This window comes from Salvelinus fontinalis, chromosome 13 (genome assembly GCF_029448725.1).
Source record: "Salvelinus fontinalis isolate EN_2023a chromosome 13, ASM2944872v1, whole genome shotgun sequence".
NCBI classification, from domain to species: Eukaryota; Metazoa; Chordata; class Actinopteri; order Salmoniformes; family Salmonidae; genus Salvelinus; species Salvelinus fontinalis.
Window position 1 is genome coordinate 53,638,085 of NC_074677.1, and position 16,477 is coordinate 53,654,561.

Sequence of the window (16,477 nt, forward strand, 5' to 3'; positions counted from 1 at the left end):
TATAAGTTTCACCGTGGCACTAAGCATTTCAAACTCATCACTGGAGCAAGGTTCTACACATCGGAGTATCATCACCACAGATCAGCAACCAATCCCCTGGAATAAAATAATACGGTCTCGGTTTTACGTGGTTGAGAGTCTCTGAAATATTTGTATTCGGTTCAGCTGCGCACTCATCAACTGCTGGTAAGTGTCCCGTTTGTTTTGTGTTTAGCGGGTGCTATAAGTTATTGTTAGCTAGCTAAATTGGTTTTGCAACACATATTGATAATCGACGGGATGGGGCTACATTCATGTAAAGAACGGGTCTGAATAAAGTATAATTGGCTGTTGTACAGGCGCAAGTTAGCAAGAGATACCGCTAGCGCTAGGTAACTAACGTTAGCTAGTAATATAACATCGAAGTAGTGGCTCCAATTTGGAAACGTGTGGCAAGTTTTATATTAAACCCTAACGTTACAGTCCAGCATCATCACAGCAGGAAACGTTCCTCACCGGCCACAAAATGGTTTCTGATTGTGAAATGTAGTTTTATTCACTGAATAATTTTCAATGGTTTCTTTTGGTCCTTCTGTACAGATCTCTTAGGCTCACTTAACACGTACAACTGGCAGCCGTTTATCACTAGTAAATAGTACATCACAGAAATGTATCACAGTACAGTAGCTAGCTATTCTAACCAGACCAAAGTCAATAATCTTTACATTAGTGTGATGATTAATATCTGCCAGGTCCTGCACGTTATTTAGTAATTTCTGGAGTAAAAGTTAGGAATAATGTGGCTTTTGTATCTAGGGGCCAGTTGTGTGTGTATGTCCCAGGGTGTTCCATCTGACCACACTGCACATAGAGCTCTCTCTGTGATCTAGAGAGCGTGGCAGAATGGCTGGAGTGAGGGGCAAACTGGCCAAATAGAGGTGGTTTGATTTGCTCCACGGAATTTTCCTTTAACTGTATTCCATTGATACCCACTGGGGAATCCAAGTGTAAATCTTGTATTGCCATGGCATATTCAGATTTTGCATTGGAATATTTTTTTGGTTTCAACACATTTTTTGTTTCGACCATATCAATATTGAATTTCAAATAGTACAGCACATAAACCCAACGTTTTGCCCTTGAGCCTTTGTCAATGATGTGCAGGATACCAGACATTATTGGGAAAGGACAAACTCAAAGGCTTGACTGAAACCATCGGTTGATGCATGGGTTAGAATTTTATTTGAATCTTTTATTCTTAGCCCAACTGTGTATTTGCTTAGATCCTGTTAAATGGAAAAGTAGGAAAAATAGCTATTCTATCACAAAAATAGAGGATTTGAGACCCCTGTCTTAAGTGCTTGTATTTTCTTTCTTTTTGAGAGGGAGAATGGTGGAGGTGAGGAAGATCTGTTGTATTGGGGCTGGCTACGTGGGCGGTCCCACCTGCAGCGTGATCGCCCAGATGTGCCCCGAGGTGACGGTTACCGTGGTGGACGTGAACGAGGACCGCATCCGTGCCTGGAATTCTGATAGCCTTCCCATCTTTGAGGTGAGTGTGAGATGATATAAATACAAGGAACTAACATCAACTGCAGGATATGACGTAAAACGATTACACATTCATGTCTAACAACAATCTCTCCTTTCTTTCTAGCCTGGACTCCAGGAAGTGGTGGACTCATGCCGCGGGGTCAACCTTTTCTTCTCCACAGACATGGATGAGGCCATAAAAAATGCAGACCTGGTTTTCATATCTGTAAATACTTTTTTTTTCAACACTTTCCCTTCTTATAATGTCAATGGCTTTCACACAATTTCCTTGAAAGTATTGTTAAGACGAATGGAACTCAGTTTGGCTTTCTTTAAAGGTAAGATACAGTGATGGAGCAAGATCCATGATTGAATCCACCTGAAACATCTCCCCCTTCCTTTGCCAGGTCAATACGCCTACCAAGACATTTGGGATTGGTAAGGGTCGAGCAGCGGACCTGAAGCACATAGAAGCATGTGCCCGGCGCATTGCTGATGTGTCCATCGGGTGTAAGATTGTTGTAGAGAAAAGCACAGTTCCTGTACGTGCTGCTGAGAGCATCCGCCGCATCTTCAACGCCAACACCAAGAGTAGCTTCAACTTTCAGGTGATTGCAGGGGACAGTGTATCAAACGTCTACATTCATCGGTCTGCCATGCCATCAGGTCTTATAAGCATGATCTTGTTCTCCTGCAGGTCCTCTCAAACCCAGAGTTTCTTGCTGAGGGAACAGCCATCACTGATCTGAAGAATCCAGACAGGGTATTGATTGGAGGGGATGAGACCCCTGAGGGCCAACATGCTATTGAGGCCCTGCGGAGCATCTATGAGCACTGGGTCCCCAAGAGCAAGATTATCACCACCAACACCTGGTCCTCTGAGCTCTCCAAGCTGGTATTAATACCATTTTATGTCCGTCTGTTATATCAGTACAATCTCAGCTCAGCAGCATTACGATCGCAGACACCTCCTCCTGTGATGTTTCCTGCCTTTATTCATTTGCTCACTTCTATCCTTGTTTTTTTCCTTTTCCGTGTTTACAGGCAGCCAATGCCTTTCTGGCCCAACGTATCAGTAGCATCAACTCCATCAGTGCCCTGTGCGAGGTAACTGGTGCTGATGTAGAGGAGGTGGCTCATGCCATCGGGACAGACCAGAGAATAGGCAGTTGCTTCCTGAAGGCCAGCGTGGGTGAGTGAGAGGGAAGCAAAGCTGGATTGGTTGACTTGTGGGGCAGTATTAGTTGGTGGTTGGATGAGATTATTGGATGACTGAGGGATTGGGTTTCAGTTATGAACTACTGGGAATTGATTGGGTGAGTTCAGTCATGATACATTCTGTGTTTGTTTCACAGGATTTGGTGGCAGTTGTTTCCAGAAGGATGTCCTCAATCTTGTGTACCTATGCGAGGTGCTAAACCTACCAGAGGTTGCAAGATACTGGCAACAGGTGTGCTTCTTTTTTCATCAACTCAAAGTAGTGCAATATAACTTACTTCTCATTTGAAAATAAATTCCTGTAATTGTCTCTCGCAACACTGTTTTACAGTCAGTAAAATATCACAATGGCAAAAATGTGGAACATCCAAATGTTGTCTCCCAGGTTATAGAGATAAACGATTACCAGCGAAAACGATTCTCTTCACGGATAATCAGCTGCCTCTTCAACACAGTGACGGACAAGAAGATAGCCTTGCTAGGATTCGCTTTCAAGAAAAACACAGGCGATACAAGGTATGGAGGGGCATTTAAAATCTTTCTCTGCTTACATCCAAAGCTCTCAGAGCGCATTTTCTTTCTGCTTCCCCCTCCAAGGCTATCTTGTGTGTATTTTGTTTTCAGGGAATCCTCTAGTATCTACATCAGTCGCTACCTGCTGGAGGAGGGAGCCTGTCTACACATCTATGACCCCAAGGTTAAAGCGCAGCAGATCATGCACGACCTGACTCAGCCCACACCCTCAGAAAGACATGACCCCGCCACAGGTAGCCACAGTATTCTGTGTTCTTTGTGTAAATTAATAGTATAGTAAATCAATAAGCAGATTCTAACATTAGGGTGATTCCATGACAGCATGGCCCCAAAAATATTTTTGGCACCTCAGATTGTTCTGGCAATTCTCACATACAAACTTAACCCATTTAATCCCGAATTTTTCCCAGACATGAAAATATCCAAATCAAGTGCCATTAGTAACCCTTTGAAGTAATCAATCATTATTTTTCGAAATTCTTATGGAAAAGTAGGTGAAAAAGTGTGTTTTATGGTCGGTCACAATTGTGACCGGTGGGATAATGTTACCTATACTAAATTAACATATTTCTCCTATGCAGTTATCAAAGTTCTTATAAATCCCAGCCCAGTTATTAACACATTTAAAACTGTCATTAGCAGTCCCCAGTACTGCCTCTAGAATGCCCCTTCACATTCTACTGTGACTATTTTACACATCAAAACCCTTTTACAACACGATATGAATACTGAGAGCAAAGAAAAAAAACAACCATCAACGTATTTCAACATTGTTACTTTATTGTAACACTGTTACTTTAGTGCAACATGTATTGAAACACTAATATTGTAACTTTTGAACTTGTACTTTAGTGCAAAATTCATTGTAACCTTGTCATTGTGACATTTTAGTGCAACATTCACTAACAACTGTATAGCAGTCGTGGGATTCATTCCCACTGAACATAAAGGTAACATTTAGGATAGAGGTAGCCTGTAGAATATGCATTCAAGTAGAGGAATACACTGAACAAAATACAATTATTTATATAAAAAGCGCCACTGCACAATGAGTGCATATATATATATATATATATATATATATATATATATATATATATATATATATATATATATATCATAGAGGTGGGCTTCAGAACCAAGTGCAAGATTAGTTTGTGCATAACTATTTTGAACTAAGATCAGTCAGTCCTACTGTCATACAGGATGTCTTGAATCAATTGACCTTCTTTTCCAAAAACATTTCAGTAATTTTGATTGTCTTTTTTGTCGACTTTTCTTTTCTTCCTAGAGTCCGTTGTACTGCTTCTCCTCACCCTTTATCAACTTTTCTATTTTTCTTTTATTGTCTTTTTCAGCCCTTTTTCATTCGCGCTTATCTCCTTTTCTACTGTCCATGGTATATCTTGAAGCACTCAATGTGCAGTGGCACTTTGCATTTCTCACATGCATAGGTAGTACGTTTGTCACAATGACGACATCTCTGGAACCGGTGCATCGTGTTGATTGGCCAGTGAGAAGCTTTGTCATATCATGCCTGATCTTCAACAGTAGCAGCCAGTAAAGATCTCCTTCCATGGCTCAGTGGTTTCGTGCCAAACTTTTGCATATTTGGGCTGTATACTATGTGTTTTGGAATCACAGTGGTGGCAGGCCTCTTCGATCGTTTGAACACTCAATCTTTATTTTTGGCCACCTGCAGCTTTCCCTTGTCTCTTCTGGCTGACATCTATGGCTTGTAGAGGCCCTTGGCTCTTCTGACTGGACCCTCTGGCAGGTAGAGGCCCTTGGCTCGTCATTATCAACAATGGAGGGGGGTGAGGGGGAGGTGAGGGGTAGGTCATCACTGATAACGTTGTTCCTGTCATGATCTGTTTGCATAGGATCAGCATATGCATTCAACAGCCTGGCTAGCAAATGGCCTGTCCATAGTCCATATCTGATCCATCGCTATCACAATCACTGAGGACAGCATCTTTCTCATTTTGAGGGATAACTGCAATGTTGCATGGCTTGTCTGGGCAGTCACCTAGATCCAACATATCCAGAACTTGACTCAAAGTGAAACTAAAAGAAATAACAGAGTAGAAAGTTAGGTAGAACAAGAACTATGTATGTGTATAAGTATGTGAATACCTAGACGCACTGTGTTATCCCGCCGGTCACTATTGTTGGCGTCAACATGTTTACACATTCTATGACCACACTGAACAAAGTTGAGTAATTGCAAATGCATGTATCAATACTAGACACTTTAAAGATGATGTGTACCAAAAATCTTTGTCCTATCTTTATGTTAACATACTTTACCAACCTTTTGTTTGGGACCTTTGATGCAGCCATCCTCTTCTCTTGGTGCAACCAGGAAGTAAACAGCTCTGGTCATGTGACAATTTACACTAAACATGTGACACTGCACATCTTTCATTGAGACCCTTTATTATTTCAATATTTGCTGGAAATGCATTGATTGATCATTCAGTAAATGTTTTAGAGCCTTATAACTGGAAACGTTTTTTACGGTCACTATTGTGACCGATGGGATTAAATAGGTTAATTGGGAGGAAGGATGTTTGATATGTCTTTTACAGTTGTAACACAAACCATATTTTAAAAATTCGGCCCTTTTTAGGCCTACAGTGGCCTGTTGATATTTCAATATGGGTGTACTGGGTGTACTGTTATCTCTGCATTAGGTTTTGGTTGCCATACATAACTGGGGACTTGTTTTGATCATTCTAATGAGATGGGATGAATGTTTGTTATATAACTGCTTGAAAAAGTTGATTTATATTTATCTGCATGAAGTAAACTTGGTTTATACTCTCTCGTCCTAGTTTCTCGTCTAGTCACCATCGTCACTGACCCATACAAGGCTTGTGAGAACGCCCATGCAATTGTCATCTGCACAGAGTGGGATATGTTCACGGTGTGTTTTATTTTATTTTTGAAGCTACTCACTCATCAATTACTGACATCAAATGGCAAGGAGATGACTCTGACCACACAGATATTTTGGTGGCAATGATAATTACATACATAGTTGCATTGGACTGTACATGGATTAAAGGGAGCTCTCAATGTAAACCATAGAGTCCATATTTGTACTGCAGGAGCTGGACTATGAGAAGATCTATAAAGCCATGCTGAAACCTGCCTTCATCTTTGACGGTAGAAGGATCTTGGACAGCTTGCACGACCAACTCCAGCATATCGGCTTCCAGGCAAGTAACCACAACCCCAGAAAGACAGTAAACACTATCTAGGATTCTGATGAGGTAATGGCTTTAATATGAAAACACCCTAGGTACAAACAAAGGAGTTGTTTTTGCTTTTGGAAGGCTGCACTGACAAAAAGCCAAAAAGATCCATTTGCAGCAGCTCCTCTAATTAGTATTTGAGAAATGTCAAGTAATGGACAGTCCAGTAGTTTCCAAAGTAATTGTTTGTCTTTTACCAGGTGGAGACTATTGGGAAAAGAGTTAACCAGAGGATCCACTTCACTGCCATTGAGGACAAGTCAGAAATAGACCAACAGCAACCATTGAAGAAGATCAAACTATGAAGCGGGCTTATGGGACAGGAGCGACAGAGCCAGCTCAGTGCAGTAATATATTAAACCAAGTTATCATTTTTTTATGTAATATTAAATCAGTGGGATGGCTAGGCGGTATACCGTATTTGACTATATACACCCCAGTATTGATGCACGGACCGGTTTGGGTTTTTGCTTTACCTTCTAACGGTGTTTCAATGTTTTGGTTTGTTAAATGTGTGATACGCGACTCACGCGTGTAATGTTCGTTTTTATAGTTTACTCCCTTTGCTACTTGGGCCATCGCTCTCCCTCTCCTCCTGCATGCCGCCCGAGAGGAAGAGGTGAAGCGAGAGGTTTTACTTGCTAATTTGCTACGTGAGGATTATTTGATCAATGGAACTTTCGTATTGGTTAGGTTGTTAAAAATGCACTGATATAAGTGGACGCACGTTGCATTTTGGAAACGTTTAGCATGGACATTGCCTTTGAGGGGTTCCACCATTTTAAAGTAGTCAGGGATTCCTATGAGTTGGGAGCAATCGGCCAATGAAGAAGATCATTGACTACTTTAAAATAGAGATAGCCTCAATGGCGTTGCCCTCGCTGTCACAGCTGCTATAATGCACAGATAAAATGATGAGTCCTATACATCTCTATGGCCTGTTGTTCACACGCATATTTGCCCTCTCGTTTGCAAGAAAGGTCCCACCTGATCTCGCCTCCTCCCGCCTGCCTTCCATCTTTGCGGACGTGTATTTCCATTGTTAGAGTGGTCACTTGACTATCTTGTCAATATAATGCCACGTGCATCCACTTATATCAGTAAATTTGTAACAACCTAAACATTACAAAACTTCTATTAGATCAAATGAGCCTACCATAATTAGACACTCATAGACTTCCATACAAAAAAGAGCTTATCTCATGTGGACAAATTTTGGGTAGAGTAAATCCTCTCGCTTCACCTCTTCTTCTCTGCTTTCACTCTGTCTGCATGGTCAGATGCAACGAGGTGTTGGGGACAATGATGCTGATTTATTCTTTGCTTCTTAATATACAGTGCATTCGGAAAGTATTCAGACCCCTTGACTTTTTCCACATTTTGTTACAGCCTTATTCTAAAATTGATTCAATTGTTTTTCTTATTCATCAATCTACACACGATACCCCATAATGAGAAAGCAAAAACAGGGTTTTAGAAATATCATATTTACATAAGTATTCAGATCCTTTACTCAGTACTTTGTTGAAGCACCCGTGGCAACTATTACAGCCTGGAGTCTACTTTGGTTAGGATGCTACAGGCTTGGCACACCTGTATTGTGGGAGTTTCTCCCTTTCCTCTCAAGTTCTGTCAGGTTGGATGGTGAGCGTTGCTGCACAACTATTTTCAGGTCTCTCCAGAGATGTTCGGTCAGGTTCAAGTCTGGGATCTGGCTGGGCCACTCAAGGACATTCAGAGACGTATCCCGAAGCCACTCCTGCGTTGTCTTGGTTGTGTGCTTAGGGTCGTTGTCCTGTTGGAAGGTGAACCTTCTCCCCAGTCTGAGGTCCTGAGCACTTTGGAGCACGTTTATATCAAGGATCTCTCTGTACTTTGCTCCGTTCATCTTTGCCTCGATCCTGACTAGTCTCCGAGTCCTTGCCACTGAAAACATCCCCACAGCTTAATGCTGCTAACACCATGCTTCACCATAGGGATGGTGCCAGGTTTCCTCCAGATGTGACACTTGGCATTCAGGCCAAAGACTTCAATCTTGGTTTCATCAGACCAGAGAATCTTGTTTCTCATGGTTTGAGGGTCTTTAGGTGCCTTTTGGCAAACTCCAAGCGGGCTGTAGAAACATTTCCAGGATGATCAATGGAAACAGGATGCACCTGAGCTCAATATCGAGGTTCATAGCAAAGGGTCTGAATACTTATGTAAATAAGGTCTCTTTTTTTTGCAAACATTTCTAAAAACCTGTTTTCGCTTTGTCATTATGGGTTATTGTGTGTAGATTGCTGAGAATTGAACATATTTAATAAATTTTAGAATAAGGCTGTATAACCTTACAAAATGTGGAAAAGTTCAAGGGGTCTGAATACTTTACGAAGGCACTGTAAATCTACAAGTGTTCTATTATTACCCTATTAGTTTGTGTATCCTACTGTCTGTCACACTGGTATAAAGGATTTTGAAGACAGGCGCAGGCGATACACAATAGGGGTTTTTAATACACCCAAAACAAACACGTATACAAAAACACTGGGCTGTACCCAAACAAAAGAGCGAGAGTAAACCTCACTGAATGACACGGGACGATACCCGTAATATACAATATATATATATATATAAGCACGCAGCATAACACGCATAGGTACTCGCACCACCAACGGACATGGGAACAATAACCCACAAAGACAGAGGGAAGAGAGGGCACATATATAGCATACTAATCAGGGGAAATGGGAACCAGGTGAATATAATCAGACAAGGCAGTCCGGGGTTGATGATAATGAATCCCGTTCAGTGAAGCCTAGAAAGCCGGTGACGTAGACCTCCGGAACTGGTGAACAGAATGAGCATCAATACCAACTTGCTCGCGGTCAGCAGATTAGATCAAAATGTTGTCTATATAGACCACTACGCCCCGTCCTAGCATGTCCCGAAACACTTCGTTGATAAGGACTGGAAGACTGAAGGAGCATTAGACAGGCCAAAGGGCATTACGAGATACTCGTAATGACCCGTGGTCGTGGAAAAGGTAGTCTTCCATTCATGCATACCAGATTGTAGGCACTCCTAAAGTCCAGCTTCGTGAAGTAGTCAATTTGTAAGTCGCTCTGGATAAGAGCGTCTGCTAAATGACTTAAATGTAAATGTAAGTACTGCGCCCCATGCATTTGTTCGATGATGGTTGGGATAAGGGGTAAAGGATAGCTGAACTTGACGGTGGCCTTGTTCAGTAGTCTGAATTCCGCGCAGGTCTTCTTCGGAATGAATCTGTTCAGTGAAGCCTAGAAAGCCGGTGACGTAGACCGCCGGAACTGGTGAACAGAATGAGCATCAGTACCGGGGGATCCGTGACACTGTCTGCAAACAGCTAGTGGGTCTTGTCTTAGCAAGTTGTTGCAAAAATAAATTGTGTTAGCTGGCTAGCTAAATGGACAAAGAATCAGAGCAAACTTAGCTAGCTAATACAGACTGATACCAGTGCTGGTGTAGGCCTAGATTAGCATGTTGTTTGTGCAACAGTATCTTCTAAAGCAGAGGAATATGCAAAGCATTCATATTGTAGCTTGCGCTAGCTAACGTAAACTCGTACATCGCTTTTGTTCGTACAATTGCCCCAAAACGTAATACTTCCAGATCAACTGTAATGTCAATACCATTGTAAAGCACAATTTCTCCCATTTCCAACAGAATAAATGACATGACCTAAACGCTGCCCGTTTCTGCATAATTCAAGCAGGCAATGAGCCCCATCGGGTCTTTTTAAAAAAGGACGGAAACTAATGCGTGAGACTGAGAAGGAGAGATATTGTGTGGGAAAATTGCTTTTTTTCACTCGATCTGTCCAACTTATCACCTTATCGCCTCTAAAATGTAAATAAAACACTATAAAGAGTTTAAATAATGTGTCATTACATACCTATTTGAAGGTTTGTGTCGAATTTGAATCGGGTTTTTAGGGCGGTGCTAAAGTGATCTTCGAAGTAAAGAGCGGCTTTGAGAATGGTGATCGCATGCAATGAAGACGCAAAAAATGACTAGGTATCCCCCCTTACCCCCGTCACTGTCCATTTCTTGTTTTTAAAGGATGAGAGAAGTGCTACACCTGGTGGAGAGAGATTGTAAGACATAAATAATTGCTTTATGCGTGCTGTTACGACATGACACGTCTAGATGTAACGGAGGGTCTGTTTTTTCAACTTTTCTCCAATACTATAGAGCCATTACCATGTCGATCAACGCTTGAATAGAAACCTAGTTCACACCCCGGATTTTGAAGTCAACACAGCGATACAGCGTAGCGATACAGTCCCATTAGTTTTCTTTGTAGCCTCGTTTGAATGTTGTGGTTGCGCACATTTGTACGGAATGGGGTGAGTTTACGTTAGCTACATGGAGTAAGAGAAAACATGTAATGTAGCATCTAATTAGGGTCCCTTGGGAAACGCTCACAAAAATTCCTCCATGGCTTTTTCATTCGTTGTCATGTCAAACGACAATGTATTAAAAATGCTGCCCACTATATTCCTAAAATATCATTAGAATCATTAATTTTTGATAATTCGAACAGTTCACCAGTTTATTAGGCCTAGATTTTTCCCCCCATATCATGCGGGGGCAATGGAGAAAGCCCAAATGAAATCACATATAATTTATGTCATGTCACCCTAGGGTCATAAACTACTCATAAAGCATATTTAGAAAATGTTTATATATAAAAAATAATAAATACCGTCAAATACTGTAAAAAATATATATATATTGTTATATTACTTTTTGGCCATATCGCCCAGCCCTAATTAGTCATTTCAGCATCCTCATCAACTTGATATGGTGACTTGAAACAAATAATTATGTCAGCTACAATGAAAGAAGTTTTGGGCAATGCTTCGAAGTTAGGGTTGAGGACCTTGTTTGTCAGCAACATGTGGTAACAATACCCCTCCAACCTCGTTTATTTGTTTGTGCATGTTGGATAATTACCAGGATTTGGATGTTTAACTTACACAAGGGGGAAAACAACTTAATTAAATTTCAGATGTTTCTATATTTTCCCTTTTTAAGAATATTTGCCCCAAAATAGTCATGTATGAAAGCATTTTTGGATGACTGATTCCAGTGCTCTTTTAGTTTTGATTCACTTCTAAGCAATTTTTATGAAATAAAATAAAATGTTATTGGTCACATATATTTGTTTAGCAGATGTTATTGCGGGTGTTGCGAAATGCTTGTGTTTCTAGCTCCAACAGTGCAGTAATACCTAGCAATACAAAACAATACACACAAAAGTAAAATAATGGAATTAAGGAATATATAAATATTAGGATGAGCAATGTCAGACTGGCATAGACAAATACAGTAGAATAGAATACAGTATATACATATGAGATTAGTAAAGCAAAAATATGTAAACATTATTAAAGTGACTAGTGCTGGTTGAATGTGAATTTGAGCGGCGTTAGTGTAAACATGTACCCGATATGCAATATTATAATTATATGTTGTTTTATAATGTAAGAACTCTGTAAAGTAAAACATTACATTTTTTACCTGCAAAATAAAACCATGTTTAGTATCTGTGAATCCATGTTTTTTGCATACCTAGAATCAATTGTACTGTACTATAATAATGTTCAAACATAAGTTGTTTTATGCCACTTTCTCTCAATTATTTTGTGTACTATGTAGTGATGTTGCCAGTTTACATTAGATGCTTTTATTCAAAACAATTCAAGGTTGCTCTGGGTCAACTCAAAGTTGCAAGCAACTCAACTCAATCCTTATTAGTTGCATGGCTCTTGTTTGGTCAGGCATTTGCTTAGTCATTCTGACAGTTAATTCTGGGAACGGGAAGACTTTCCTCACGGAACGGCGTACCTCTGTCGACAGTCTTGACCCACTGCTGGGTTTCCTGTGGATCAGCCATGGGTCAGTGGCTTTATGTGACACATGAACCTAATCATAAACATCTGTTCGGCTCTGACAAATGCACTTTCGCAAAACAAGGCCCATGACGCACTGATGTGCTGTCCACTAGTGTTAATCATAAATCTGCTATTTCCTTTCAATTACAGCTTAGAGCTAAACCATGGATGATTATGCCAAAGTGGATTGATTGCATTGGTAAGTCACCATAGCTTTCCTTATTCAGTTTCAGTTACTTTTATGCAATCTCTACCACTCCATATTCAGAGACAGGCAGCATTTTAATGACATGCAGGCTCATGTAATTGGTATTATAGAATACTCAAAATACATTCCTCATAGGGACTGGGGGGGGGGGGGGGGGGGGATAACCTGTAAAGGTTATTTATAATATGGGTTACATGGAAATAATTGGACCTCTCTGAAATGAAAATGGATAGCCCTCCCTTCAGCAAAATATATTTGACCTAAACCCTCCCTGAACACATAACAAAAAAGTAACCCTCCCCTATACCTGAAATAATAATTAAAACAACGTGAATAGCAGAGAGCATGTCTACAGTTTACCCTCACTTCTTGGACAGGCCAGAGCCTTAGATATGCCGTTTTAGAAACTATTCTATTGTAAGCATTACACGTCAACATGGGAATTTTGATAGAGCACAGGGCTGCGGGACAGAAGATTATGGGTTTGTAGACCACCGTGGACAAGAGTAGGGCTGGAAAGATCTTCTTTATAGTAAAAGCATTGCATGAATCTATCATCTTATTTGCAGGTCAAGAAAAAATTCACATTTCATGCAATTCTACGTATTATTTTTCAATTTTACACCCTTTTTTTCAACGCAATTTTGATCTTGTCTCATCGCTGCAACTCCCCAACGAGCTCGCAAGACGAAGGTCGAGTCATGCGTCCTCTGAAACATGACCCGCAAAACCGCGGTTCTTAACACCCGCCCGCTTAACCCGGAAGCAAGCCGCACCAACGTGTCGGAGGAAACACTGTTCAACTGACGACCGAGGTCAGCCTGCAGGCGCCCGGCCCGCCACCAGAAGTCGCTAGAGCTAATGAACAGAGATAGGCATATGTCTTCCTCTTATCATATTTCCCCAATGCGAAATCAATGTGTCTTGTTTGCAAACTAAACTGTCCCTGTTTGCAAATAATTAGGAATCTGAGCATGGCACTTTCAAAAGTTAGGCCTACCTTTCCACCCCAGACAAGAGTAGGCTTATCAATGCAGAAACATTTAAGCGTTAACTGTTCGCTACTCTTCTTCCGTGGCGTAACCCAACGAGAGAAGGTCACAAGCGTTTCCATAAAAGCTGTCTGGATTTAAACATCTATTGTACAGAAAGTGAATAGCTTAATCAATTGACAGTGACAGATTACTTCCCAAGCAAAGCCAGCCTATGAATGTCAAAGAAATTAAACAATGATATCCCCATATGTATTGGAGTCACGTCTTTGTAGCATAAAGCATCGCGGAACAAAGCTCTGTTGTAAATCATTGTATATAATCGGATCTATTTTATTTTCTTCAAAATCTTAAGCTAACAAGGGGTAGACCTGTGCTTTTTGACATTTTCTTTAATTAAAGGTAGTTATATGGCAGACCCTCTCATACCCACTCAATTGGAGTCTTGGTTTTAACTTAACAGCCCTTAATTGACACGGAGGTAGGCTATTTAAAGAGTGCATGGACGGTGGAGGAATTGACCGACAAATCTATGGATATAGCAGCCTATGGACTAATTTAGTCTGTCAAACAGGTAGGCCTACCTCTTATTTCTTAAATACGAAGAAATATGCTCCAACACAAAGTCCTCGTTGTTAGTAAAGTCTAATTAAAATAAAGACGTTGAAATGAATTATGCCTACTCGAATTTGCCTACTTTCACCACCATGAGCTGTCCACTTCCGATTGATTGTGCCGTGGCTGTTTTAACATCACAATGTAAATTACTCAAATCTGGCTTATTGTAAGGTCAATAACTCTGATAAATACACTGAACAAAAATATAAATGCAACAATTTCAAAGATTTTACTGAGTCAATTTAAATAAAGTCATTAGGCCCTAATTTATGGATTTCACATGACTGGGAATACAGATATGCATCAGTTGGTCACAGATACCTTAGAAAAAGGTAGGGGCGTGGATCAGAAAACCAGCGCAAAATCATGCAGCGCAACACTCTCCTTCACATAGAGTTGATCGGGCTGTTGATTGTGGCCTGTGGAATGTTGTCCCACTCCTCTTCAATGGCTGTGCGAAGTTGTTGGATATTGGCGGGAACTAGAACACGTTGTCGTACATGTCGATCCAGAGCATCCCAAACATGCCCAATGGGTGTCATGTCTGGTGAGTACTGTTGGATTTGGGGTAAACTTTTAACATTGTTATACGCATAAGCATAGTATATAAAGGAGTGGAAGAGACTGGTTTTTATGTCAGAGGTTAATGGTTCTCTGTAGAAAGACAGAGTGGCTGTGGAATGTGCTGGGTGGACGGGAGGGAGTCACGGCAGTGCGATAGGTGATACGGGTGGAGAGCTTTGGATTAGACATCAAGGGGGTTGAGGTCAGGTCAGGTCACCTTAAGGGAGACAGAACGGTTTATTACTCTGTCACTTCGTCTTCCTGTCGAACCATAAGATGTAAGGATTGGAGAGAAGGAGGAGTGCCTAAAGTGGAGTATATACACTGCTCAAAAAAATAAAGGGAACACTTAAACAACACAATGTAACTCCAAGTCAATCACACTTCTGTGAAATCAAACTGTCCACTTAGGAAGCAACACTGATTGACAATAAATTTCACATGCTGTTGTGCAAATGGAATAGACAACAGGTGGAAATTATAGGCAATTAGCAAGACACCCCCAATAAAGGAGTGGTTCTGCAGGTGGTGACCACAGACCACTTCTCAGTTCCTATGCTTCCTGGCTGATGTTTTGGTCACTTTTGAATGCTGGCGGTGCTTTCACTCTAGTGGTAGCATGAGACGGAGTCTACAACCCACACAAGTGGCTCAGGTAGTGCAGCTCATCCAGGAGGGCACATCAATGCGAGCTGTGGCAAGAAGGTTTGCTGTGTCTGTCAGCGTAGTGTCCAGAGCATGGAGGCGCTACCAGGTGACAGGCCAGTACATCAGGAGACGTGGAGGAGGCCGTAGGAGGGCAACAACCCAGCAGCAGGACCGCTACCTCCGCCTTTGTGCAAGAAGGAGCGGGAGGAGCACTGCCAGAGCCCTGCAAAATGACCTCCAGCAGGCCACAAATGTGCATGTGTCTGCTCAAACGGTCAGAAACAGACTCCATGAGGGTGGTATGAGGGCCCGACTGTCACAATACAGAGGCGGATGCAAGATGCAAGCAACGATGGTTTAATGAAAAAGTTTACAGCATCAACAGGACAGACAGAATATAGTCAGACAGAATACAACCCAGGGCCTAGGGCACATCCTCTGATGATAGCGTGCTGAGAAATCCAAGGGAGTGAGTCCGGCTGGGTAGGAAGGAGCACAGCAGATAATCCCCACAAGGGCTGCGAGAGAAAGAGCACTGACACACGACACAACCTCAGGGAAGAAACAACGATCTGACAACAAGAAACACAGGTTACAGAACATATAAAGGGGAAGATAATTAATTCCAGCTGGCGCAGACAATCAGGCCAAGATTGGGAACCACGCCCACACAAACACAGGAGAGAGAGAGAGAGAGAGAGAGAGGCAGTGGATTCATGAACCGTGACACTGACGTCCACAGGTGGGGGTTGTGCTTACAGCCCAACACCGTGCAGGACGTTTGGCATTTGCCAGAGAACACCAAGATTGTCAAATTCGCCACTGGCGCCCTGTGCTCTTCACAGATGAAAGCAGGTTCACACTGAGCACATGAGCACATGTGACAGACGTGACAGAGTCTGGAGACGCCGTGGAGAACGTTCTGCTGCCTGCAACATCCTCCAGCATGACCGGTTTGGCGGTGGGTCAGTCATGGTGTGGGGTGGCATTTCTTTGGGGGCCGCA

General features: G+C 41.7%; 1 protein-coding gene and 1 pseudogene across 1 annotated transcript; both read left to right on the top strand.

The window, feature by feature from the left end:
• LOC129869035 (UDP-glucose 6-dehydrogenase-like) lies at positions 1–12,093 on the top strand. The gene is made up of 12 exons (XM_055943486.1): positions 1–186; positions 1,363–1,531; positions 1,637–1,738; positions 1,920–2,120; positions 2,210–2,407; positions 2,557–2,704; positions 2,868–2,962; positions 3,116–3,246; positions 3,355–3,497; positions 6,102–6,193; positions 6,378–6,488; positions 6,725–12,093. The coding sequence occupies exons 2-12, from the start codon at positions 1,370–1,372 to the stop codon at positions 6,827–6,829; spliced, it is 1,488 nt and encodes a 495-aa protein (XP_055799461.1). The 5' UTR covers positions 1–186; positions 1,363–1,369; the 3' UTR covers positions 6,830–12,093.
• Positions 10,887–16,477, top strand: part of LOC129867876 (M-phase inducer phosphatase 3-like) — a 21,090-nt pseudogene continuing 15,499 nt past the window's right edge.